Source organism: Brassica napus, chromosome C7, assembly GCF_020379485.1.
Source record: "Brassica napus cultivar Da-Ae chromosome C7, Da-Ae, whole genome shotgun sequence".
Classification (NCBI taxonomy): Eukaryota; Viridiplantae; Streptophyta; class Magnoliopsida; order Brassicales; family Brassicaceae; genus Brassica; species Brassica napus.
Window position 1 is genome coordinate 48,890,687 of NC_063450.1, and position 24,982 is coordinate 48,915,668.

Below are 24,982 nucleotides of genomic sequence, written 5' to 3' on the forward strand. Positions count from 1 at the left end.
TATAAAAAATATACATGAAATTTTTATATAAAACCAGTATTTTATGAATTTACGATGAACACAAGTTAAATCAAAAACCCGCGCGGGGCGCGGATCAATTTCTAATTATATCTTAACACATCAAGCACATACTTCTTCACGCTCATATTGGGATCATATCTTGTTTTGAGCCTTGTAGACTTTGTTCACCCTCTGCGTCACAAGTTAGAATATGTGCTTTACCCGCCTCTTTCTCCCAATCAATCCTTGCAATAAAAATGAGCAACGTCGAGAAACAAACAGATGCTCCAACAAGAACCCCTATCAAGAACCCTACAAGCCCTAGTTTAGCTTTAAACGCCAAACTCACCCCTAACGGCAAAGCCAACAGGTAGAACCCACCAAGATTCGCATACATTCCAGGCAACGGCTTTGCTGTTGCACAAACAATCTCTCCACACACCAACAAAGGGAAGTTTATAACCTCAAAAACGGCCATTATCAGCATCAGCTTCTTCACACCGTTTATGATCATCAGGTCATGGCTAGCGTACAAAGATCCCCACACACCTCTACACGCTATCATCACTAAAGCTCCCACGCAACCCGAAACAACACCAACAACGAGTGTAGTGTACGCTGCTCTATAAGCTCCTTTTGGATTATTCGCACCGAGCTCGTTAGACACTCGTGTAGCCACGCACGTCCCCAAGGAAAGCATCACAGCGTAAAGCAAGTAGTCGAAGTTGAGAATTATGACCAAGGTGGATACAGACTCCTCAGGGTTTGGTAACCTCCCGGCTAATATGACCAAGATCTCGTAGCACCACCGCTCGAGGCAGACGGTGAGACAACACGGTCCACTACGCTTGATCAGGTTAAGCCAGTCTTGACCACGTTGGTCCGACAACCCACCTTGTTTCCATTTGTTATCTTTCAATCCCTCAGCGACTATCACATATCCAGTTAGAAGAATCACGACGATAAGATCCGTTATCCAAACCGCCATTGCAACTCCCTGGATTCCCTTTGCTCTGGAGAGGAATATGTTGATGGGGATATGAAGAGAAGTGGCTGCAGCTGTGGTGTACATGATGGGGAGCGTGACGCCTTGTGAGCTTAATTAATAAGCCTTAAGGGGACAAAGCAAAGAGACAACTGGTAGATCAGGAAGGAGGTAGAGAAGGTATCTCTTGGCTATGTAGGAGATGTCTTCTTTTTGACCAAAACTGATGAGGATCTTGTCAACGTTTAGCCACAAGAGAGATATAGGGATTGATATCAAGAGAAGCAAGAACACCGCCATCAAAAGGGTTTTGTGGAGAAGCTTAAAGTTCTTGGCTCCGAACGCTTGGCCACATATGGGTTCCATTGCAGCAGAGATTCCGTATAAAACAGCAAAACCAGTAGCGTTCGCAAATGAAAACCCTAACGAGCCACAGGCTAGGTTATGCTTGCCTTGACGGCCAAGAAACACAGATGTACTTGTTATCTTACCAAACCACAATAAGTTCATAGCCACCAATGGTAGACCTATTCTCATTTGTACCTTAAGCTCATGAAAAATGCTCTGCATCAAGGTCTTTGAACAACACCCTTCGGAGACTTTCAATCCAGAAGTCTCCAAAGAACACCCTTCAGAGGCTTCTGGATGAAAAGTTTCTAACTTTGATGTCTCTGACATTTGGGTGTGTAGAAGAAGAGGATAATTTGGGGAAAAATAAGTTGATAAGTGAAGGAACAAAAGGAAGAAAAAAACTTTGGGAGATTTCAGCCAATTTTTAGCCTGGTTTTGAGAATTGGAGAGATAATTGCTTGTTTGTTTGTTGATAAGATCAACAACTCTGCAGGTAGAAAATGGCTTTCATGTTTTCGTGGAGGACTGTAAAATTGTAAATTAAAAGCATGGTTTGCGTGAGGGGTTGCGATTTTCTGGAGAAAGTTATTGTAACGCACAAGAAAAAGAGGTGGAACAACTTGGTGGGTTTCCTATGTACGTCTTAGTGCATTGATGATGATGAAACCATATCAGTCCCATTTTGCAAAAAAAAAAAAATTGTTTTTGATTTTGTTATTTAATTTTTTTAAATTGAGCAGCTAATATTATTACAAATATCATCTTCTTAAAGATTTTCTAAACTTGATTCCAGATTTTGTTTTAACTACTATGCAAAATTCTATGATGGTCAAAAGTATATAACTATAATGCACGGATTAAGGCTCCGATGATTACTGGCAAACTGATAGTTGAGCTATTCCATCTCTTCTCAGTACCGACTAGAAACTATACTTTTTATTTATTTACATAACTATAAATCTATGAAACAATAGAACACATTAAAAATACGAGGAAAAGTAATAAATAATAAGAGTCAAAAGACAAGAAAAGAGAGGATATGCAACCTTGGCTTTCTATTTTTCTTTATAGAAAAGCAACAAATAATTGCAATAAGGCATATAACTGTGTGATGAAAATTAAAAACACATGAATTTAATATACAAACTCCTTTTACGGATCACTTGATATTTCAACTTTATTTTGGTGCTTCTCAAAAGAGCTTTCGTCTAAATTCTATAAGAACCAAAAGAGAAAAATAAAGGGTTCAAAAACAATTTGAAAAAAGGCTCAAAAAAATAAAAATAAAATAATGGTTCGACTGGTTGGTACTTTTTTTTAGATAAAAATAATAAAATTCATTACTAAACTTTTAAGTTTTTTACAGAACAACAGAAGAACCAAAAAACTGAAAAACTGAAAATAATTTAAACATAGACTCAGACCTTGCTAAGAGAACCGACTACAAGAAATTTGGCATTTTCAATGAACAGTCCTTAAAGATCTATGTTGTCAAGAACAGCTCACGTAGCCCTTTTAATCTGCAACCTCCACGAACAGACAACGATACTCGTGACAAAGTGCACCCGGTTAGAGCTGTAAACTGGGTTAGCCCACGTCCATTAATCTATATTCATTTATCCATTTATTGTTTGTGGACAAAAAACAATCATGTCTATTAAGGACCAGACCCACTAACACCCATGTTTACATAGGCTGTCAAGGAGTCCATAATGGACCATATAAGAAAATTTTAAATTTTAATCTATAAGCCTACAAATTTTACAGTATTGGCAGAAAACTTGATTTTGCGTTTTCGGTAGAAAAATCAATTTTGTGGTTTTGCCAGAAAAACTCGGTTTTGACGGACAAACTCGATTTTGCGGTTTTGGCAAGAAAACTCGATTTTCCAATCTTGCAAGGAAAATTCGATTTTGCTGTTTTGGCGGAAAAACTCGATTTTACGGTTTTGGCGGAAAAACTTGATTTTACGGTTTTGGCAGGAAAACTTGATTTTTCGGTTTTGGTAGAAAACACGATTTTTCGGTTTTGGTGGGAAAACTCGATTTTATGGTTTTGGCGGGAAACTTGATTTTCCGGGTTTGGTGGGAAAACTTGATTTTCCGGGTTTGGTGGGAAAACTTGATTTTCCGGTTTTGGTGGGAAAACTTGATTTTCCGGTTTTGGTGGAAAAAATCGATTTTCCGATTTTGGCGGGAAAACTCGATTTTGCGGTTTGTCCGGAAAACTTAATTTTGCAGTTTTGGCGGGAAAACTCAATTTTGCGGTTTTGGTGGGAAAAATTGATTTTACGGTTTTGCCGAAAAAACTGATCATGTCCTCATTCCTCAAGTTTCTGACTAGGCAAAACAACAAAATGAGTCACAATGAGTTAGTTTGGATCAAGAAAACAGTCGAATTACTTTGCGAGACGAATTACAAAGCAACAACAACAGACGAAGGATCGCGATTTGTGAGTCGCCTCCGAGAGCTCAAGAGAAGATGAATGGAGAGTCGGAGACTGGAGAACGGAGAGACGACCGGAGACACTTTCTCCGATGGAACTCAGTTTCAATCGCCAAAATCGCCAAAGGAGTCGCAGAAACTCTCTTTCACGATGAAATGAAATTTTTCAATTTTCTCCCAAATTTTGGAAACCCTAGAATTTTTTTTTTAATTGGACTGTCTATGTCCATATTAATCAAATCCACAAACACCCATAGATTAATTGGTTTTCCAATTTTGACCATTTAAAACCCATCTGGAAATATGGGTATAACTTATGAAAGCCCAAATATATTTGGACATGGACACCCATTGGACAGCCCACCCATTTTCCAGCTCTACCCCTACTCATACTGAATTGAGCTTTATTCGGATAAGAAACCACCAAAAGCCGCCACAGATCACTGAACCTACACCAATAGACAGAGAAAGAAAGCACCACCTTGAGTTAAAGTGGACAGGAGGCAATCCTAGATATCGTCCATGAAAGCAAGCACCACCTTGAGTTAAAATGGAAATCATATGCATGAAAATATGATATCATCGTTCGTACTGATATGATTGCCACTCTTTCATCGAATTAAAGATCGCAAGATTGCAACTTTAGGTGAAACATTTTCTCAGAAGGATAATTTAGAAATAACTACTGCTTTAGAATCAGAGACGTTTAGACTTTTATACGTTAATAGCCCTAGTTATCACAACTTGACAAGTATGCAACAAAGGCTCATTTATTTGTGCCGGACCATCAAAGAGTATTTCAACGTCTGTCCGACACATTAGGCAACAGAACATGTTATTACTGCCGAGTCGATCCATTTGAATAAATAGGAAAAATAAAAGTAAAAATGAGCTTTCTTCTAACCTACACAACATTAAGTGAGTCTATATATGACTGTGAAGCTCAAACAATTGTATTGCATCACTACTGAGAGCATTTCTTGAAACCGCGGGGAAAATTAAACATGTGATCCTTGGCTAACGAACATAATGATTAGGGGTGGGCAAAAAAACCGAACCGAACCGAACCAACCGAACCGAATCCGATTCAAACCGAACCAAAGTCTATTTTAAACCATTCGGTTGAAGATTTCCCCAACCCGAATGGTTTGGTTCGGTTTAAACCGAACCGAACCGAGAAACCGATGTATCTTTGTAATTATTTAAATTTAAAATATTACATATACCAATATACTAAAATTCTAATACTAAACCACATACTTTTCATTTTATATTCATTAACATAAATTCTTCTAACCTAATATGTAATCGTCAAAATATTTGATTTAAAATATTTCATTCATTGCAAGCTTTTGAATTTTAATGATATAAGATATATTACTAATGATGTTGATTTTTTTTACTTTAGTTAACTTTCATTTGTTTTAATTTTTATATACTTTTGTGAATTTTAAAAAAAAATTGTTTCAGTTTTATATTGAATTTAGTTTATATAGTTTATGTTTACATAATTTATGTTTTAAAACATAATTTCTTTTAGAAAAATCAAACTAAGAAGAATCTAATTAAACTGGTCCAAAAAACAAACCGAACCGAATATAAACTGAACCGAATACAAACTGAACCAAATATAAACCGAACCGAACACAAACCGAACCAAACTAACTATGGTTTACTTCAGTTGAAAAAATGCTAGAACCGAACTAACCAAACCGAACCGAACCCGAACCGAACCGAAAAAATAACCGAAGTGCATGTCCACTCCTATTAATGATGCTTCTGTTGATATGTCGTTTGATATGTATAAGGCTTTTTAATCAAAATTATTGGAGAAAGTTAAACGAATATTTTGCTGAAATAACTTATACCTATAATAATTTCTAGAAAAACTAAAGTTAAAATTTAAATATTGGAGAACGTAAAGAAAATTACATGTATCTTCGGAGAAGTACGATCTGGGAAAGCAAAATCTGACTACAAAACTCATGTCTTCATATATATTTTAAGTTATCTTTCAGTTACGTACTAGTATTTTATAGTAATATGATTAAGAAGAGATAATTAAAAATTGCTGGTTGGCAGAATTAAGACAATTGCTGTCCAGAAACATTTTTGTGAGCCAATAGCGGAAGAGAGATTACCGTTCAATATATATTTAAAATCTTAATTGAATTTAACCCTCGACGAGCTCCTGAAAAGTTGGACGACTAACTTATAATTATTGCACAAACCAATATAATCAAAAGACCATTATTGTTCATAATGCAAGATTCCATTCAGACTGTGTTCAACATTTTAGTTAAGATGAAGGTTTCTTTCTATATCCTAAACCTAAACTGATCCAAAAACGCCACAATTTGCATACTAGATTAAGATCTCAACTCAAACAAAAACTATTACATGTTAAATTTCGTTTCACTTCGACCACTGTTATTCCTAAATCAAAGCTCCAAACAAGCATATTTTTAATATCTAACAATCATATTCTTATATAATATCAGAAGTCTTTTTTATTAGAAGTATCAGTTTTGTAAACTAAAATTTCTTTAATAGAACCTAACTATTAGCCGATGTTTGGAGTACTATCCACCCCAAACAAGAACACAGTTAGAGATTTTAATATTTTAATGGCGATCTACTCAAAAGAGTGTGATTGTATCTATGAAATGCGTATGTATATACGGCAGATATAACTTTACTGATAACACTGAGATTCCTAATGGAAAGAACCCTTGAATCATGTGAGGTTTCTTTGAGCGTTAGTTTGTCGTTAGCTTAAGTTCCAACTAGGCCAACTAAATGGTCCTCAGAGAACCCACTTGATCACTAATTAACCCACATGCCCCCCCCCCCCCCCCCCCCCCAAATTTGCTATTAGTCCTTAACTCTCTTATCTCAATGTTAAAATAGCTCTCTTAATCTGAAACTCTAAATACACAATTCCAAAATAAAAACTATAAACTTATTTAATTTTCTTCGAGAGAAGGTTGCTAACTTATTTTGGAGGATTATTGATTATATCAACTATAAATAGTTTAGCATTCACTTGACCTAATAGAGAGAAAAGAAATTCACTTCAACGTTTATATACACATTTATTTACTTACATATGGTGGGAGGGGACCATTAAATGGGTTCGTGACAAAAGCATAAGCACGATGTGATTTACGGAATTAGGTGTCTTCCATGTGGGACTTCCATTTCAATTTAATCAGCTAGCTTAATTTACTAACTTTTAACTTAATCTGTTTATCAGTTAGTATTACTTGGAGATCAGGAATAAACTTTCCTAAAAACTGTATGAAGTCCATGTATCTATATGATTGACACAAAGAGGCGTTAAGGTTTAAGTATATGTTGGCCTGGATGATGAGGTTTATATGTTTTGATGATTTCTCGTTTGGGAAAGAATTAATTATAAATTTTGTGGGTTCACTTTTTAGTAAATGATACACAATGAGTTGTAGTATAACATATTGATTTTACTGAACAGTCTAGCTGAATTCCAAAATGAGGAAGTTTTTCGGTAAAGATTCTTCGTAAGTCTAAACGCTGAAATCGAAGTTCAAGTAGGCAAGTAAAAATTTCACACGGTGAAGTTGTGATTCATTGTTATAGCCAATCTGTGTCTTTAACCCTAAATGCAAAGACATCATGCCACAGTGTACAGCTTAACAATTGTTTATATCTTTTTTTTTTTGGGCAAACCAAACAATTGTTTATATCTTAAATCTCAAAATACAATTTATAGATTTGAACCAATAATGTATTAAAAGTATCATGACATGAAAAGCATCAAAGCTAAATACAATTTATGTAAGATACTGTAGCATATTAATAAAGGCTAGTCATCTGGAGTATTGGATAGTGGCACCGCTGGTAGCAAAACATATCAATATATCAGTTTAATAATACCAAAGCATCTATATACAGACTGAGAGTATGACGTCTAAAATGGTTAACACATGTTCATGCCTCGGTTACTAACCTAAATAATTTAACTAACCAATTCACTTTGGTTTGATAGGTTCCATGCCTTTTGAAATTAAAATAAAATAATTAGTACTGACCTCATTTCCCAATAATATTATTGATTTTGGTAATTGGATAAAAAAACGTTAACATCCCCATCTAATTATTGGAAACAATTCCTTTATGTTAACTTCTCTGAGAATATCAAATACTATTGTACTTACAATATGAAATAGAAGCACACCATTTGATAAGTTAGTTGTTTCATGTACTGTCGTCAACTTTGTTTTAGGTTTATTATAGGAGTAGAAAAATTAAAAAGTGTTGCTCAAAAAAAGAGAAAAATTTAAAAGAAACGTCTGTATATTTCTATGATATTGTACACGTTCACATTTGTTTAGCATAATCTGCAATGTAACGTACATATATATAGGTTTCGGGTCCGACTGGTGACCATCCGGGAAACAAGAGGAACGAATAAAAAAGGAATGTACGGGAATAAAATACCAGGAATGAAAAGGAATGGTTATTCCTTATCAAATTTGACAAGCAATAATTTTTTTCTTTAATTCTCTACAAAAAAAGGAATGAAAGGGAATGAGAGGAAATTATTATTCCTTGTGAATGGTAATTTTTTTTAGGAACGTTAGGGAATGCATTATTCCTCGTCGTTCCCTGGTTTCGTACCTTCATGTTTTCTGTTTTAAATGAACCAAGTGAAAGTCAACCATGAGTAAATTATATCTGTAACTATATTTTGGTAATCATGCTTATCAATACCAACATTACCAGCACAATCTTCGCTTTACCTGTCCACCTTAAAGAATCTGAGCTGAAACCCATGATATAATTAAAGTAACCCCCGCACAATTCGATTATTCGATAGAAAATTGGTATCCGAGATTTTTGCGAACTACGTTCTCAAAAATGATAAGTTGTCAAACACACGCAAGCAGGGTAACTACCACACATGGATTTGGTTTTCAGAAAGTTGCTTATTTTTACTGGTTGATATAGATCGCAAAATTGCCTCGATGTAAAAAAGAAAGGAGAGGAGTGGGAGGAGAAAGGGCACGTGGAGCATGAGAGAGCCGACAAAGAGCATCTCTTTAAGACATTGGAGTTTGTGTTTAATCTCTCTCCCAACAGTTCATGCGATGCCTCTCTTTCTGTTTCTCTCTTTCTCTCGTGGTTTTGGAGTTGTCAGCGACATCTTCGCGTCTTCTTGTTATTTCACTCTCTCCAATGCACAATCTCTATCTATATATACATATGTGTATTCACAAACTTGTACCCCCCCCCCCCCCCCCCCCCCCCCCCCCTCCAAAAAAAAGTGTTCACATAATTCTATAAACAAACAACTTTAGTTGATATTGACAAATCGATCGTTTGACTATATATCAACTATGTAGACACTACATTTTATATAGAGACCAGCTTATTATATTCAACGCACAGAGCTAGATCTTATAACCGTGATGATCGTCAAGTACTAAAATAACATTACTAAAAAACATTACTAAAGTGGCTATTTTCTTTCATGACATCTAAACGTTTTAAATAATACTAGATCTTAACCCGCGCAACCGCGCAGATTTTTATTTTCATTTATTTTTATATAAATATTTTATTTTCAATTCTAAATTGGTATATATTATAATATATGTGTCTATCAATTTTTAAAACATAATAAGTTTACTGCGCAGATTTTTGTTTTCATTTATTTTTACATAAATATTTTGTTTTCAATTCTAAATTGGTATATATTATAATATATATGTGACTATCAATTTTTAAAACATAATAAGTTTACTGTATATTTTTTTCATTGAATAGATTGTTTCAGACTTTCACATGTATTTGTATCTTCTTCTGTATATATATTTTCGGATTATTATTTCATTATTAAAATTGTAACTATATATATAAAGATTAGTAAATATTGTTTTATTGTCATATTCAAAGATATTGTAACATTTCACAAATTTAGAAAGTTTTTAAAAAATTAAACTTTTCGCTTAATAGATTTGTATTATCGAGTAAATAATTAAACATTTAGTTTTTGTTTAATTTTTAAAATAAATTATATAGTTTAAAACTTGTTTTCATTGGTTTAAGGTAGTAAAGATTAATCATTGTTAGATAATATGATTTTTGTTATTTAAAAAAAAATCTTTATAATTTTAAAAGTTAACATCAACAAATATTTAAATATTTAGCATCTAGAGGTATAGTATTACAACATTAAATTATATCTATTTAATTTATACTATCTATAAATCCAATGGATCATCTATTGTTTAAATCCAATGATTGATAGCCCAATAAAAATTTCTGGTAGATCTAAAATTTAAATGATAAGATTAGATATTAAATATAACATGACTTTCTAGGAATAGGTCAATTTTTAAAAAATCACACATGAATCAAAGTCGTGACTTCTGTTTTAATATATAAGATTCATCAGCACTAGGCATGGGACGGACGGATCCGGATATCCGGGAAATTTATGGTACCCGGATCCGGATCCGTGGATTTAATATCCGGGTCCGGATTCGTGGTTTCCGGATATCCGGATTTCGGATATCCGTCTCTATATTCTATTACCCGCGGATATCCGGATCTGGATCCGTAAAAATAATTAAAAATATATTTATATTTTTTTAAGTACTACATTTTTAAAAATAATACATCAATTAAATATTTATAAATATATATATATATATATATATATATATGTGTGTGTGTCTATAATATTGTAAAAACTAAACATAATATTATAAAATTAATTTATATGTATAAATATTAATATATAAAATATAAATATTAATGAAATTTAAAATTTTAATGTGTTTTAAAAATACGGATCCGGATCGGATATCCGGATTCGGTTTGGACGGATCCAAGATTTTACTATCCGAATTCAGATTCTGACACTCCGGATATCCTATTTTCGGAGCGGATCTCGGATCGAATCCGAATCTCGGATAATAAGTCTCAGGCCCAATCAGCACAATGACATTGATCATCACACCATCATATTACCAAAAAAAAAAATCAAACATATGCTCAAGATGCATTCCAACATATTTTTTGCAATTGATATTTTTTGTACTTATCATTGAACGAACTAGCTGTAAGTTTGTTTGTTGGTATGTATACATGCCTATCAGATAACCATAATAACTTAAGAAAAAGATAACCATAATAATTATATAGAGGATAGTCAATTAATCATTTGTATATGTATTACAAAATAATTATCATTATAATTATATTATCAGATTCCAACTTTGTTTCTGTCTAATAATTAAAAAGTTTAAACCATTGGACTCTTTTTGCATTCAACATGTAATGCGTCATGTTTATAACATATGTGTTGATGTACTGAAATTAATGGTTGTAGAACAATCACTAGCTGCCAACTTTACCTGCTGATCTAAACAATGATTCATAACAGTTTAAGGGATCACAAAGTTTACTATCCAAAGACTGCATCATTTTTTCCTATCAAATTTTGATTGGCCTAATAATGACTTACTAAGTGATGTAACATTTAAGGTTTAGTAGGAAAGAGCGAGGAAGTGGGGACCAAAAACACTGCCCATACATAGAAGGAAGGAAGTCACATTCAAAATTCGTAATAAGCACAATAAAAACAAAATGTAATGTATTTATTTAACCCTAGGTTACCAATCACAAACCAAAGGCAGACTCTAGCTCGCACACATCTCAAATAGTAGCTTAAATAAAAACCCCTTTCTCTGTTTCCAAACTTCACTTCATCCAACTCAAAAAGAAGGAGAGAGAAGCTAGCTATACAACAAAAGTAGGGAGAGAGAGAGAGAGAGAAACCCTACAAAATAAAAAGGAAGAAGAGACGAAGATGAAGAAGATCCAGCTTGGATTTAGTTGTTCATCATTACTACTCTCTTCTTGGTAGCTTCGACAACAAAACAAGAAAAAAAGGTCAACTTAAAGATCTGAGCTCTTAGATCCACAGTTTCTTCTTTCTTTTTATCCAATTCATCACGCCATCGAATCATAGATCATGGATGGAACACAAAGCTCACTCCCTCCTCCGTTCCACTCAAGAGACTTTCAGTTACATCTCCAACAACAACAGCAGCAACAGCAACAAGAGTTCTTCCTCCACCATCACCAGCAACAAAGAAACCAAACCGATCAAGATGACCAACAAGGAGGAGGAAGAAACCGACAAATCAAGATGGATCGTGAAGAGACAAGCGACAGCATAGACAACATGGCTAACAACAGTGGCAGCGAAGGCAAAGACACAAACCAAGGAGAAGGAGGAAGCGGTGGCGGCGGCGGCTCAGGAGGAGATCAGATGACAAGAAGACCAAGAGGAAGACCAGCTGGATCCAAGAACAAACCAAAGCCTCCGATTATCATCACGCGGGACAGCGCAAACGCGCTTCGAACCCACGTGATGGAGATTGGCGACGGCTGCGATCTAGTCGACAGCGTGGCGACTTTCGCGCGCAGACGCCAGAGAGGCGTTTGCGTTATGAGCGGTACTGGAAACGTCACGAACGTCACAATACGTCAGCCTGGATCTCCATCTCCTGGCTCGGTCGTTAGCCTTCACGGAAGGTTCGAGATTCTCTCTCTCTCAGGCTCTTTTTTACCCCCTCCGGCTCCTCCTAACGCCACAGGGTTAAGCGTTTACCTCGCTGGAGGACAAGGACAGGTTGTTGGAGGAAGCGTGGTGGGTCCTTTGCTATGTGCTGGACCTGTGGTGGTCATGGCAGCTTCTTTTAGCAATGCGGCGTACGAGAGGCTTCCGTTAGAGGAAGATGAGATGCAAACGCCGGTTCACGGAGGTGGAGGTGGAGGAGGAGGAGGATCGATGGAGTCTCCCCCGATGATGGGAGGACAACTGCCACATCAGCAACAAGCTATGTCGGCTCATCAAGGGTTACCACCTAATCTTCTTGGTGGTTCAGCTCATCAAGGGTTACCACAGCATGATAATCAGCCTTATTGGTCAACGGGACGACCATCGTTTTGATCATCTCTCACCATCGTAGCTAGCTATATGTATAATTTATAGCTAGCTAACCGCAGAATCACGAGTTTATGAACGAATAAGACTATGAACTTAGTCGAGTACGATCGAGTTTCACTATATTTGAGTCGGCGTGTATCAGACGAATCAGGTTTTTTTTTTTTAATTTCTCTTTTTGGTTTGTTTTAGTTGGTAGATTTTCTATGTTGATTTGAATAACATTTTTCTTTGTTTCTTGCTTTTTATTTGATGAATTTCCATTGGTAGTTTAAATTTACTTTGTGTTGTTGCCTCTACGTATGGTTTTTTCTTATCAACATTTTATGGTGTTTTCCACAATTTTTATAGTTCGTAACATGTTCTTCATATGGAACTATTTGGATACACAAGAACTCGTTTTTATGATCATGGTTGTTAGTAATTGTTTGCTTTACATTTGAGTTTCCGATAGGGAGAGATGGTTTATTCTTTTACAGGCTCTCACATAAATTTCTCATTCTTAGAGTTAACCACATTATAGATAATACATTTTAGCTCCATAGTAAGTATATGTATGTTAATTTACACTACAACTATATACATATGCTGTATAACGCAGAATGATACTGTGGTCCACGTCAACTGATATATACAGCATAACCCATCGAATGTACTGTATTACACAGTTTCTATTGACTCAAGCAACAACAAAGTTCAAGGACGTTTCCTAAACTAGAATAGCACTTATGTTTCTTTTTGTTTGGGTCCAAACATAAGTGCCTAAACTAGAAAGGCACTTCCCAAATCAGATATGATCTTTGGATGTCAGTTATACTCCGCGAGGAGCCAAATTAAAGGGGATTATTAATCATGTTGATAATTATTATTGGTATGATGAAAAGGACTAAGTATTTTTATAAGTACAAACATTTTGTAGTGAGAGGTTTCCATCTCGTCTTTAATCATTATGGATATTTAAATTTCAATCAATAAGTCTATTTGGATCATAATCACCCTTATTTAGTCTTCATAACATAATAATGATTGTGCTATACACATGTCGTTTGTCGGAGTTAAACTTCTGTTGATGATGAAAGAAAATCGCATTTTTATGTAATGATGATGATGTACGTAAACACTATATATTAGTATTTATTTGTATAAATAAACATATGATTATAAATATGTTTATGTACATTAATTTTTATATATAAGAAAAAGCTGCAATACCGGCGGCTTAAACGGGGGTTAACAATTTACGAGAAAAGTTAAGAGGTATGGGAGCTTTATGTGCATGTTCTCTCTTCATACAGAAACTTATACGCTTACATATGAGCATCAATCAATAGATCTTTGAGTGTGTGTGTAAATATTTACATATATACTATGTATGTATACGCACAAATATATGTGTATATGTGGATAAGGAGACAATACATTTGTTCAACTGCTGCCTCACACGTGCGCTTGCTGGTGAATACCATGTTCTTTCGGGACTACCAGTTACAGACTCATATTTATGCATACAATGTTAACTATGCATAATATAGTCATGTGTATATAGTGTAATTATACATATATACTAGGTGTTTTGCCCGCACATGCAGACATAATTCTTTTGTAAATATTTATTAATAAATGCACAATTAGTTTAAAGATCAAAAAATTTAAATCAAACATTAAATTTAACTATTTTTAATTTATCAATTTCTAAATTTTATTAATTAAAAAAATTATTTGGTTGACAACAGCAATATTTTTTATTTTAAAATATGTTGTTATCTTTAACCATGTTTTTACTATATTAACTTATAAACAATTATTTAATTAAATAAATAAATATATAATTGTTAATATAAAGTGATGCTATTAAACCAAATTTTTGGAATTACTAAAACTTACAAAATCTCAAAATAAATCAAAAGCACAAGAATATTTAACCAACCCAACTTTACATATTATATTAATCAAATTAATTAAAACTATTGATATTTATATAATTATATTGTGAAATACCATCCATAATAACTGAATAAACACTCAATCAGACCCACCATGTTGACAAACAAAACATTAATATGTAATGTATAAGATAAGAACATTTTCTATATATTGTTATATTCATTTCTAAATGCTATAATAAAGAAAAATATGTTATAGTCAATCTCTATTTTTTTTTTATTGTCATAAATAAAGCTTAAGGACTTCTATCTAAAGACTTCCTGCATATTACCTTATATGCTCTATCCATTACCAAAATAAAAGTTTACTTGAGTCTCAATGTTGTAAGGCGAATAGAGATGTATAATGGTAGAAAGAAAAGTTCAAAATACAAACTCAGAGCGCAAGATGACTTGCTGAAGGTGATTACAATTGAGGGCAAAGTCACTTGCAGAAACAAGAAGAATGCTTACGTACTTATGCATTGGCTTAACTCCCCAGATATGCAATCATGGTGATAAAGACTGATGATGTGGTGACAACATGTAGAGGCTGAAGCTGGCCTAGAATTTTGACAAGATACTGTAGGTGGTTTAGAGTCTTTGACGTTGAATAAATGATCAGCTATAAAAGAATGGGGTCATAGTTTAACGGGATTAGCTTTTGGATTTGGTTGAGACACAGGCCCTGAGGAGGAATGGTCTGGGTTTAGACCAGCGTCCATGGCTAAAGACTCGTTCTTTTACAAATTTGAAGTTGTAGTTTAATTTAAACTGGGTTTATAATCAAACCATCCTTTATGGTGTAATCTATTTCTTATAAATGTTACAAGAAGTTTACATAAATTAAGAATTTTACATTGTTTAAATGCTTAGCTCTTTTTCGCTAGACCATATCATAACGAGTGTGAACCCCATCAATGACATTACCACCGTCTGCAAAACACACACACAAAAAACAATGCTCTCTATTATTATTATTACAAAAAGAAGAAGATTTTTACGATGTCTAAAAAAACAATTTCTGCCTTGGAGCTTACAGATATTGCAGGAGGAATCCCAACAAGAGGATCTTGAAAGAACTTAGTCGCCAGCGCTAGAGCCAAAAGACTACTCTGCATTCCTGAGAATTTTAACAACAAAATAAAAACATTTCTCTTCTCAAAACCTTTTAAAACCAAAGAGTTGGCTAAGTTCGTTACCAGTTTCATAGGACAATGTTCTTTGCAAGGCTTTAGAGTCTGGAGCGTTTCTAAAGACTGATCCGGTGAGGAAGTATCCAGAGAAGAAAGCTGAGAGATGGAACATTGTTACTAGCAAAAGTATGGTTGCTCCAAACGGAGACATAACCGAGTTTATGTTCAACGCGAGTGGCGCTCCAACGCAGCAAGCCGTGTCAAGAACCGATAAAACTGGGAGAAACGGTCTGATCGCATTGGATAGTTTTGGGAACAATCTATAGAAGAAGAAGAAGACACAACTTTGAGGAACAACTGTGTGCTCATATCAATTCTCTTTTCTAATATTCTAACTCACTTGTTTAGTAGCAATCCTGCAGCAATTGGTGCGATCACGACCTGGAGAATGCTGGAGATCATTCCTTTTACATCAACGGGTAGTTTCTTCCCTATAAGCAAGAGTGATAGCATCGGTGTGACAAGAACCGCAGTAGCGGTTTGATAGAGATGTCATGACGATGGTTAGGTGTTAGGTGGAAAAATAAGGTTTTTATTTCATAATATAATTATAGTTTAGTTCTATAATTTTTAATAAAAATTGATCCGATCCATTGCAAAAAATTATATAATAACAATAAAAAATATTGTATATGTATAAATAAAATGATCAAATATATAAAAAGTTATCGATAATATATACAAATAAACTTACTATCACTCTATCTTATCTTATTATAAATAATGATTACTTGATGTCTGGTTAAGTCCAACGTGTGATGTTGTTTATTCAGTGTTTAAATCAAATAGGTTGAATAGTCAAACTAATCATATATTATAAATGATGGTTAGATCCAGTTTAATCAAATGCTTTCTTTGTTTATTAAATGTATAAAGCGAGTTGGTTCAAAAGTAATCTTATCCCCTGTATATTATTTGAGAATCATTACAACTTCTTTTCGTACCCACATGTCATCATTAAAATGATTCTTAGAATCATTAGAGAAATATGTTGGTCCATCTAATTATATAATACGTTTTTTATTAAACTAACAATAAATTCATCATTAATGTACTTTATTATTTCCTTAAATAAAATTTACGGAATTGCCTAATGTGGCTAAAGTATATATGAAAATTAATGATTTTGAATAATAAAGATTTGATAAAAAATAGTGTATCTTCTATCATATTTGTTTAATTTTAAACTATTAAATAAATTAAACATCCACAATAACCATATAATAAAAAGTTAGATTTTTATGTATATGTTATATTTTGAATTTTTACAAATGTCTATAAATTACTAAAACTGTTAAAAGTCTCACATTCAAATTTTATGATCCATAGTTTAAAATTTTTGTTATGACAAAATACAAATGATTACAAAAATTATATAAGTAAAAAGTCTAATTTAATTAATTAAGAAAATATATATATCGTTTTAAATTAAACTATAAACCATATAAAATACAATATTTTAGTTTCAAATTTTACTTTGAACAATTTTTTTGATAAAAGTTTTGAACGATCATTGGCAACTTATTTTTAAAAAAAAATTATAAATTACTAAAACTATTAATCCCACAATGAAAATTTTGTTATCAGTAATTTAATTTTTTTCTATAAAAGATACAAATTATCAAAAAAACTATATGAGTAGAAATCATCATTTAATAGATATTAATATTAAAAATATACTAAAATATATTATCTATACCAATATCATTTAAATTTAATAACATATCCTATCAAATAAAAAAAATATTTTTTGGATTAATAAAATTGATTTATATGTTCGCACCAATTTAATTATATATTTAATAGTTACTGACTTTTAATTATTTAATATATATTTATAATTTCATAATATGTAAAATATTTAATACATAAAATAATTTATATATATATAATGTTGATTCCGCGCAAAGCGCGAATCTTAACCTAGTCTATTACATTAAAAAAGAATTCATAACTTCGTTGATGTGTAATATTTTAAAATAGACCATCTTCAGAAAATTAATTAAATAATTGTATAACAGTTTTACTTTAGAAAGTTGAGCCTTTAATTGTATGTATACATCACGTGGCCCATTATATCTAAACGATTGCATAACAATTGTTTTGCAAGGTGGTTATACTAACCGTATTTCATAAAAACAGTTAGGACCAATTTTCTTATGATATGTTTAAAGTGGTTATTTTATTCAATCTTTCGTTGTTAAAGGCTTAAAGCACAAGCCATTGTCCAATCTTTTGTCCCCAATGCATATAACTCATTGTGAATATGAAATATGTATTTTATAATTACTTTGACATACATGTTTGTTAATATATTTTCTTATATCTTACATTAAAGTTTGATGTATTTTATAAATCACAGTGGGTTACAAATCATGTTTATAACCATTATAGTATTCTCATAAAAATCGTCTCTTTTGAAATCAAGATATGACTAAACAATTTGAAATATATAAATTTATCTTTTTTGACAATTTATAAATTAATTATTTTCTAACAATATTTCAAAATATACAAAATAAATACAGATTGTATAACCACCTTGCAAAATAGTGAGTGATGGGTACAAAATATACAAAATAATAATTCCATATTGTCTTTCCTAAATTAAAGCAAAATATTTGAAAATTTTAACTGTATTACTTGAGTAAAAATCTTAATAATTAGTGCCAGAGTATTCAAAATTTTGTTAACATATTCGTTAAGATTTATATGTAAAAATATTTAAAATAGACTTCCGTATATCCTAATTATACACTATTTTCAATATTTAAAAAATATAATCAAACTAACAAAAACCTAAGCTAAACAATATCAATATATGACCCTAAAAATAAAAATATAACTAGATCTCGATCCGCGCAACCGCGCGGATTTTTGTTTTCATTTATTTTTATATAAATATTTTATTTTCAATTCTAAATTGCTATATATTATAATATATATGTGTCTATCAATTTTTAAAACATAATAAGTTTACCATATTTTTTTTATTGAATATATTGTTTCAAACTTTCACATGTATTTGTATCTTCTTCTATATATATATTTTCGGATTATTATTTCATTATTAAAATTGTAACTATATATATAAAGATTAGTAAAATATTATTTTATTGTTATATTCAAAGATATTGTAACATTTCACAAATTTAGAAAGTTTTTTAAAAAAATATTTTTTTGCCTCATAGATTTATATTATCGAGTAAATAATTAAACATTTAGTTTTTGTTTAAATTTTTAAAATAAACTATATAGTTTAAAATTTGTTTTCATTGGTTTAAGGTAGTAAATATGAATCATTGTTAGATAATATGATTTTTGTTATTTAAAAAAAAATTATAATTTTAAAAGTTAACATCGACAAATATTTAAATATTTAACATATGGAAGTATAGTATTACAACATTAAATTATATCTATTTAATTTATACTATCTATAAATTCAATGAATCATCTATTGTTTAAATTCAATTATTGATAGCCCAATAAAAATTTCTGGTAGGCCCAAAATTTAAATGATAAGATTAGAGACTAAATGTAAGATGACTTTATATGAATAGGTCCATTAAGTCCATTTTAAAAAAAATCACACATTAATCAAGGTTATGACTTCTGTTTTAATATATAAGATATGTTGGTAAAACTGGTTAACATTAGCAAACTATATAATACATGTATAATTAACATGTATTTCATTAAAACTAATACTATAAAATCTTTGTGACTACTTTAATCATGATATTTTTTCATTTTAAATATAATTTATATATTATATTTCCAAAATTATAATAAATCTGTTGAAAAGTATTTTAATAATATCTTAATTTTCAAAACTTTCATGTAAACATTTTTACCAATTTCGTAATTAGCAATGAACTATTATTATGTATTAATATATATATATATATATTAAGTTATCGTTTATATAATGAAAAATTTAAAAATTTATCCTATTTTTATTTACTTTATAATAATAATAATCATCATGTTAGATACTATTATTATATTGAACTAAACATGGTAACTATAAAATATTTATGTTAAAAGTATAATACGATGACAAAACGGTTTAAAATTAGCAAATTATATAATGCATGTCTAAACATTAACGTATCTTTGACTTTTGTATATACAATAATATATTATATAAAATGAATAAGCGTAAAAAATATTGGTAAAAAGAAATCCAACTTTGAAAGGCATGTCAGAATTAAGCATAAATTAAATACAAAACAATTTTCAAATATGTTTTTTCATGCAATTTTTTTAATAACTAAATGCAAATATAATAAGATAAATATATAATAAGAAGTGACAAATACATGCTAATTATTTATAACATGTAAATTAAAAAACTATTGTATTTTAAATAATTATATAAGTATATAATTAGCGTTAGAAATATATACCTATAATGATCTAAAGGAAATATCTATGTATATAAAATCGAAAAAACACCCTCGATCGTATATGTGATTTATAAATGATGTCAAAATATATTTTTTTACCGTATCAATTTTATAGGCCGCGTAAGTAATTACAGCCGAGTAAGTAAAATATTAATTAAAAATAAATGAAATAAATAAAATATAATTTTTTAAGAAAACCTATTTAAAAAAAAAAAATCACATATGAAAAAATATTGTAACTTATGTTTTAGTTAAGGATACAATGATATTTTTCTATTAAAATTTTAACAGTTAGTTAAGATAGAAATAAAATATAATAGAAAAAGGGTTAGATTAGGCAAATTCCCATTTAACTAATAGGAAACGGAAAAAGTAAAGATCAGCAAACAAACGCACGCCTCTCTCTCTCTCTCTCAAAACCAAAATCTTCGTTCCGAGCTTTTGATTCACCGTCTCCGGTTCAGAGGTTTCTGTTGAGGCTTATGATAATTCTATAGAGTTGATAGCCCTCACACTGTGACACTTTATATATAATATGTATATCCATTGTCTTGTGATTGATATGTTTGTGTTTTGATCTTGTGATGCAGTTTTTCTATAGATATACATTCATCACCCCTTTGCTATCTATCTGGTTGCTTGAAAAACACTATCATACATTCAGAAGTAAGAAGTTCAACAAGCTCTTGTTCCATCCCGAGACTCCTCCTCTCTCTCAAAGATGGCGCTGGAGAACATTGGTGCTTCCAACCGTAACGATGAGTTTTACAGGTACAAGATGCCTATGATGGTTATCAAAACTGAAGGCAAAGGTAACGGCATCAAGACCAACATTGTCAACAACGTCGACATTGCAAAGGCCTTGGGGAGACCTGCATCTTACACTACCAAGTACTTTGGTTGTCAGCTTGGTGCTCAGTCCAAGTTTGATGAGAAGACCGGGACTTCACTTGTGAATGGATCTCACAGCACGCCTAAGCTTACTTCTCTTCTGGAGGCTTTTATTAAGAGGTATGTTCAGTGTTATGGGTGTGGGAACCCTGAGACTGATATTATTATTAATACAAAGATTCAGATGGTGAACTTGAAGTGTGCTGCTTGTGGGTATATCTCTGAGTGTGACATAAGGGATAAACTGACTACGTTCATTCTGAAAAACCCACCGGATGCGAAGAAGGAGGCCAAGGATAAGAAAGCTATGAGGAGAGCTGAGAAGGAGAGGCTTAAAGAAGGTGAAGCAGCTGATGACGCCCACAAAAAGCTTAAGAAGAAAGCACCTTCTAACGGGAAGGAGCATGCTGATGATGAGAATATCATACCGAAGCATTTGGAGAATGCTCATGAGGTGGATGATGATGATGATGATGATGATGATGATGGTATTCAGTGGCAAACAGATACTTCTAGAGAAGCTGCTGAGAAAAGAATGAAGGAACAGTTGAGTGCTGCTACTGCTGAGATGGTGATGCTCTCTGTAAAAAAAGAAGAGGAGAAGAGTCTCGTGCAGGAGGAGATGAAAGAGTATCTGAAGAAAGGTTTACCTTTAAGCCAGCTCAAAACGTTCATCTCCTCTCTCTCTGAGCCTCCTCAAGATGTCATGGACGCACTTTTCAACGCTCTCTTTGATGGTGTGGGCAAAGACTTTCTCAAACAAGTTATGAAGAAGAAGAAGTACTTAGTGGCTGCAACGCAAGAGGAAGGAGGATCACAGATGCATCTGCTCAACTCTATCGGATCATTCTGTGGAAAGAGTGGAAACGAAGAGGCGGCTAAAGAGGTGGCTCAGGTTCTTATGGCATTGTACGATGAAGACATTGTTGAGGAAGAGTTTGTGCTGGAATGGTACCAAAGGGGTCCGAGCGGAGTGGACAAGAGCTCGCTTGTTTGGAAGAATGTTAAGCCTTTTGTGGTGTGGCTACAGAGCGTTGAGTTCGAGTCCCAAGAGGAGGATTGAGAGTTTCTTTTGCACTGTGACTGTTTTTTTTTTTTTTAAATGTTATTTTGGTTTTCAGTATTCTCAGATTCTTTTGACGAATCTAAAATCAATTGTCTGACTTTTATTATTATTCTTCTTTTCTGTATCTAAACTCTCTTTAAATAATCAAACCGGGTTTATAAATCAAACAATCCTTTATGGTGGAATCTATTTCTTATAAATGTTACAAGAAGTTTGTACATTAAACTAAGAATTCTACATTGTTTTTTAAATGCTTTGCTCTTTACCGTTAGACCATATCATAACGAGTGTGAACCCCATCAATGACATTACCACCGTCTGCAAACACACACAAAAAAACAATGCTCTCTGTTATTAGCATCATCACCAAAAGATGATTCTACAATGGTTAAAAACTTACAGATATTGCAGGAGGAATCCCAACAAGAGGATCTTGAAAGAACTTAGTCGCCAGCGCTAGAGCCAAAAGACTACTCTGCATTCCTGAGTATTAAAACCAAAAACACAGGTTTTAAAACCAAAACACAGGTTTTAAAACCAAAAAAGAGTTAGTTAAGTTCGTTACCAGTTTCGTAGGACAATGTTCTTTGCAAGGCTTTAGCGTCTGGAGCGTTTCTAAAGACTGATCCGGTGAGGAAGTATCCAGAGAAGAAAGCTGAGAGATGGAACATTGTTACTAGCAAAAGTATCGCTGCTCCAAACGGAGACATAACCGAGTTTATGTTCAACGCGAGTGGCGCTCCAACGCAGCATGCCGTGTCAAGAACCGATAGAACTGGGAGAAACGGTCTGATCGCATTGGATAGTTTTGGGAACAACCTAAAGAAGAAGAAGAAACACAACTTTGAGTAACAACTTGAGCTCATATCAATTCTCTTTTTTTAATTTTCTAACTCACTTGTTTAGTAGCAATCCTGCAGCAATTGGTGCGATCACGACCTGGAGAATGCTGGATACCATTCCTCTCACATCAACGGGTAGTTTCTTCCCTATAAGCAAGAGTGATAGCATCGGTGTGACAAGAACCGCAGTAGCCGTTGATAGAGATGTCATGACGATGCTAAGAGGCGCCAATGCTGGATCAGTCAAGAAAGTAGCGTAGTTTGATAACTGAGCTCCACTAACACACGAAACCAACATGATTCCAGCACCTATAGGAGTTGGGAGTTGGAAAAGAGAAACAGCAGCTAAGCCAAAGATGAAACCAAGGAGAGGCTTGATGAGATACTGTCCAACGTAACCAAGGAGTATAGCTTTTGGTCTTTTGAAGGCTTCGAGAAAGTCTTTCTCGTTTGAATTGATACCAACGGCAAACATCAAGAAGCCTAACGCGGGAACAAAGTACCTTAAAAGAACAAGAGAGTAAGAAAGAGCTTTTCTTTTTTTTTTTTATAAATAAAAAAAACAGTGTAAAGAGAAGAGAACCTGGAGGTAAACCAAGTGAAAGAAGGAGGATAGAGGAGAGCTAAGACAGTACTCGCCAACACAACATGAGGAAGAATTGAGTTTGCTTTCTTCAATGTTTCCACTATAGAAGTAGGCGTCTCATTAAACATCTGACAACAGAAAATAAACAAAACTTTGTCTGAAACATAAACATGATTGGTTCGAACAAATCATATAAACCTAACTAAACAACCTCCAAGTTCAACCGTCCAAAATCAAATCAAACCAAACGCAGGAAAAGTTGCACCTTGTCTGAACCAGCTCCAGGATCCAAACCCATGTCTGAGAACTTGTCGGATGCATATCTACGCCACAAATCTATCGATCCGCCACCTATATAAGTTACAGAAAACGATGAGAGAGGAAAAAAGGAGGAAACTTTGAATGTACCCAACAACCAAACAAGACATATAAGGTGAATCGAGACCTTGAGAAAGTGAGACAATGCGAGCTGGAGAAGTCAAAGAAGAGTTAGACAAGGCGTTGAGCGGGAGAAGTTGAACACGTTGACTTCGATATGGAGCAGGGGAAGCTCGTGGTAGAAGACGAAGTTTTGATTTAAGATGTAGAGTTTCTTTGGGAGTTGTGATCACATTCATTTTTATTTGCTTCCTCAGAGTTTCACGAGTTTAGCGTAAGTAGTAGTGGCGAATCTCCGAGTAGAGAGGTAATGGGGGAGGGAGATCGAAGAGAGTGAGAGAGAGAGAGAGAACATATCATCTCTTACACGCAATTCTTTGCCGGGCCAGGCCCAACCCAGCCCATTTAAATATGTGATACTATTTTAATACATGTGACATAATGAAAACAATCTTTTCTTCTTCTTAATGTATATTCACCGTGTGGATTATAGCTGTTGGATTCAATTTTCACTGTTTGGATCATGTACTGTCACTGTCCAGTGAGATTGTTTTTAAACTATCTGTCGTTTGTGTTGCAAAGGGAATCTTGTAAGAACAACATTAGAAGAAGCATCTTCTACAGATGAAAACGGCCTTTCGGCTACACACAACATTCTCGGCTTTTTAGGAACTGTAGCTACCACTATTCTCATCACAAAGTATAGCGAAAAGACAGCTGTGGATACCATGAAGAAAGAGGAAGAAGCATTGTTGCAATAAAATCCACGTGACAAGCTCTGAGCTGCTTGCTTTTGTCTCTCTGCTTTTAACCTGAAACATTATACATTGTCTTCTTACATAGTTCAGGTCCGCTCCAGTATGTGAAACAGCTCTGTTGTGCTCTTGTCTCATTGGTACTTCGTTTC

The 24,982-nt window shown here is 33.1% G+C and overlaps 4 protein-coding genes and 1 pseudogene across 4 annotated transcripts; 2 read left to right on the forward strand and 3 right to left on the reverse strand.

Moving 5' to 3' along the window:
- On the reverse strand, positions 1 to 2,424 carry LOC111198048 (annotated as a pseudogene).
- An 8,936-nt stretch (positions 2,425 to 11,360) lies between these two features.
- LOC106444497 (AT-hook motif nuclear-localized protein 24) lies at positions 11,361 to 13,124 on the forward strand. The gene has a single exon (XM_013885970.3). The coding sequence runs from the start codon at positions 11,805 to 11,807 to the stop codon at positions 12,786 to 12,788; it is 984 nt and encodes a 327-aa protein (XP_013741424.1). The 5' UTR covers positions 11,361 to 11,804; the 3' UTR covers positions 12,789 to 13,124.
- A 1,529-nt stretch (positions 13,125 to 14,653) lies between these two features.
- On the reverse strand, positions 14,654 to 16,353 carry LOC106440478 (probable sodium/metabolite cotransporter BASS6, chloroplastic). The gene is made up of 4 exons (XM_048764336.1): positions 16,241 to 16,353; positions 15,907 to 16,184; positions 15,745 to 15,827; positions 14,654 to 15,640 (listed from the first exon to the last, which is right to left on the reverse strand). Exons 1-4 carry the CDS (start codon positions 16,351 to 16,353, stop codon positions 15,569 to 15,571), a joined length of 546 nt encoding a protein of 181 aa, XP_048620293.1. The 3' UTR covers positions 14,654 to 15,568.
- Positions 16,354 to 20,659: 4,306 nt separating this feature from the next.
- On the forward strand, positions 20,660 to 22,404 carry LOC111214280 (probable eukaryotic translation initiation factor 5-2). The gene is made up of 2 exons (XM_022716842.2): positions 20,660 to 20,778; positions 20,903 to 22,404. The coding sequence occupies exon 2, from the start codon at positions 21,034 to 21,036 to the stop codon at positions 22,264 to 22,266; it is 1,233 nt and encodes a 410-aa protein (XP_022572563.2). The 5' UTR covers positions 20,660 to 20,778; positions 20,903 to 21,033; the 3' UTR covers positions 22,267 to 22,404.
- A 6-nt stretch (positions 22,405 to 22,410) lies between these two features.
- LOC111214279 (probable sodium/metabolite cotransporter BASS6, chloroplastic) lies at positions 22,411 to 24,411 on the reverse strand. Its single transcript, XM_022716841.2, has 7 exons — positions 24,143 to 24,411; positions 23,963 to 24,048; positions 23,695 to 23,825; positions 23,168 to 23,614; positions 22,835 to 23,088; positions 22,670 to 22,752; positions 22,411 to 22,587 (listed from the first exon to the last, which is right to left on the reverse strand). The coding sequence occupies exons 1-7, from the start codon at positions 24,312 to 24,314 to the stop codon at positions 22,516 to 22,518; spliced, it is 1,245 nt and encodes a 414-aa protein (XP_022572562.2). The 5' UTR covers positions 24,315 to 24,411; the 3' UTR covers positions 22,411 to 22,515.
- Positions 24,412 to 24,982: the final 571 nt, after the last annotated feature.

Coding starts and splice junctions, on each gene's coding strand:
- LOC106444497 (XM_013885970.3), top strand. CDS start 11,805: ATGGATGGAACACAAAGCTCACTCCCTCCTCCGTTCCACTCAAGAGAC.
- LOC106440478 (XM_048764336.1), bottom strand. CDS start 16,353: ATGCTATCACTCTTGCTTATAGGGAAGAAACTACCCGTTGATGTAAAA. Junction 16,185..16,240: donor GCAGGATTGCTACTAAACAA/GTGAGTTAGAAT, acceptor TGTTCCTCAAAG/TTGTGTCTTCTTCTTCTTCT. Junction 15,828..15,906: donor AACATTGTCCTATGAAACTG/GTAACGAACTTA, acceptor TAAAATTCTCAG/GAATGCAGAGTAGTCTTTTG.
- LOC111214280 (XM_022716842.2), top strand. CDS start 21,034: ATGGCGCTGGAGAACATTGGTGCTTCCAACCGTAACGATGAGTTTTAC.
- LOC111214279 (XM_022716841.2), bottom strand. CDS start 24,314: ATGAATGTGATCACAACTCCCAAAGAAACTCTACATCTTAAATCAAAA. Junction 24,049..24,142: donor CATTGTCTCACTTTCTCAAG/GTCTCGATTCAC, acceptor TAACTTATATAG/GTGGCGGATCGATAGATTTG. Junction 22,588..22,669: donor GGATTCCTCCTGCAATATCT/GTAAGTTTTTAA, acceptor GTGTGTTTGCAG/ACGGTGGTAATGTCATTGAT.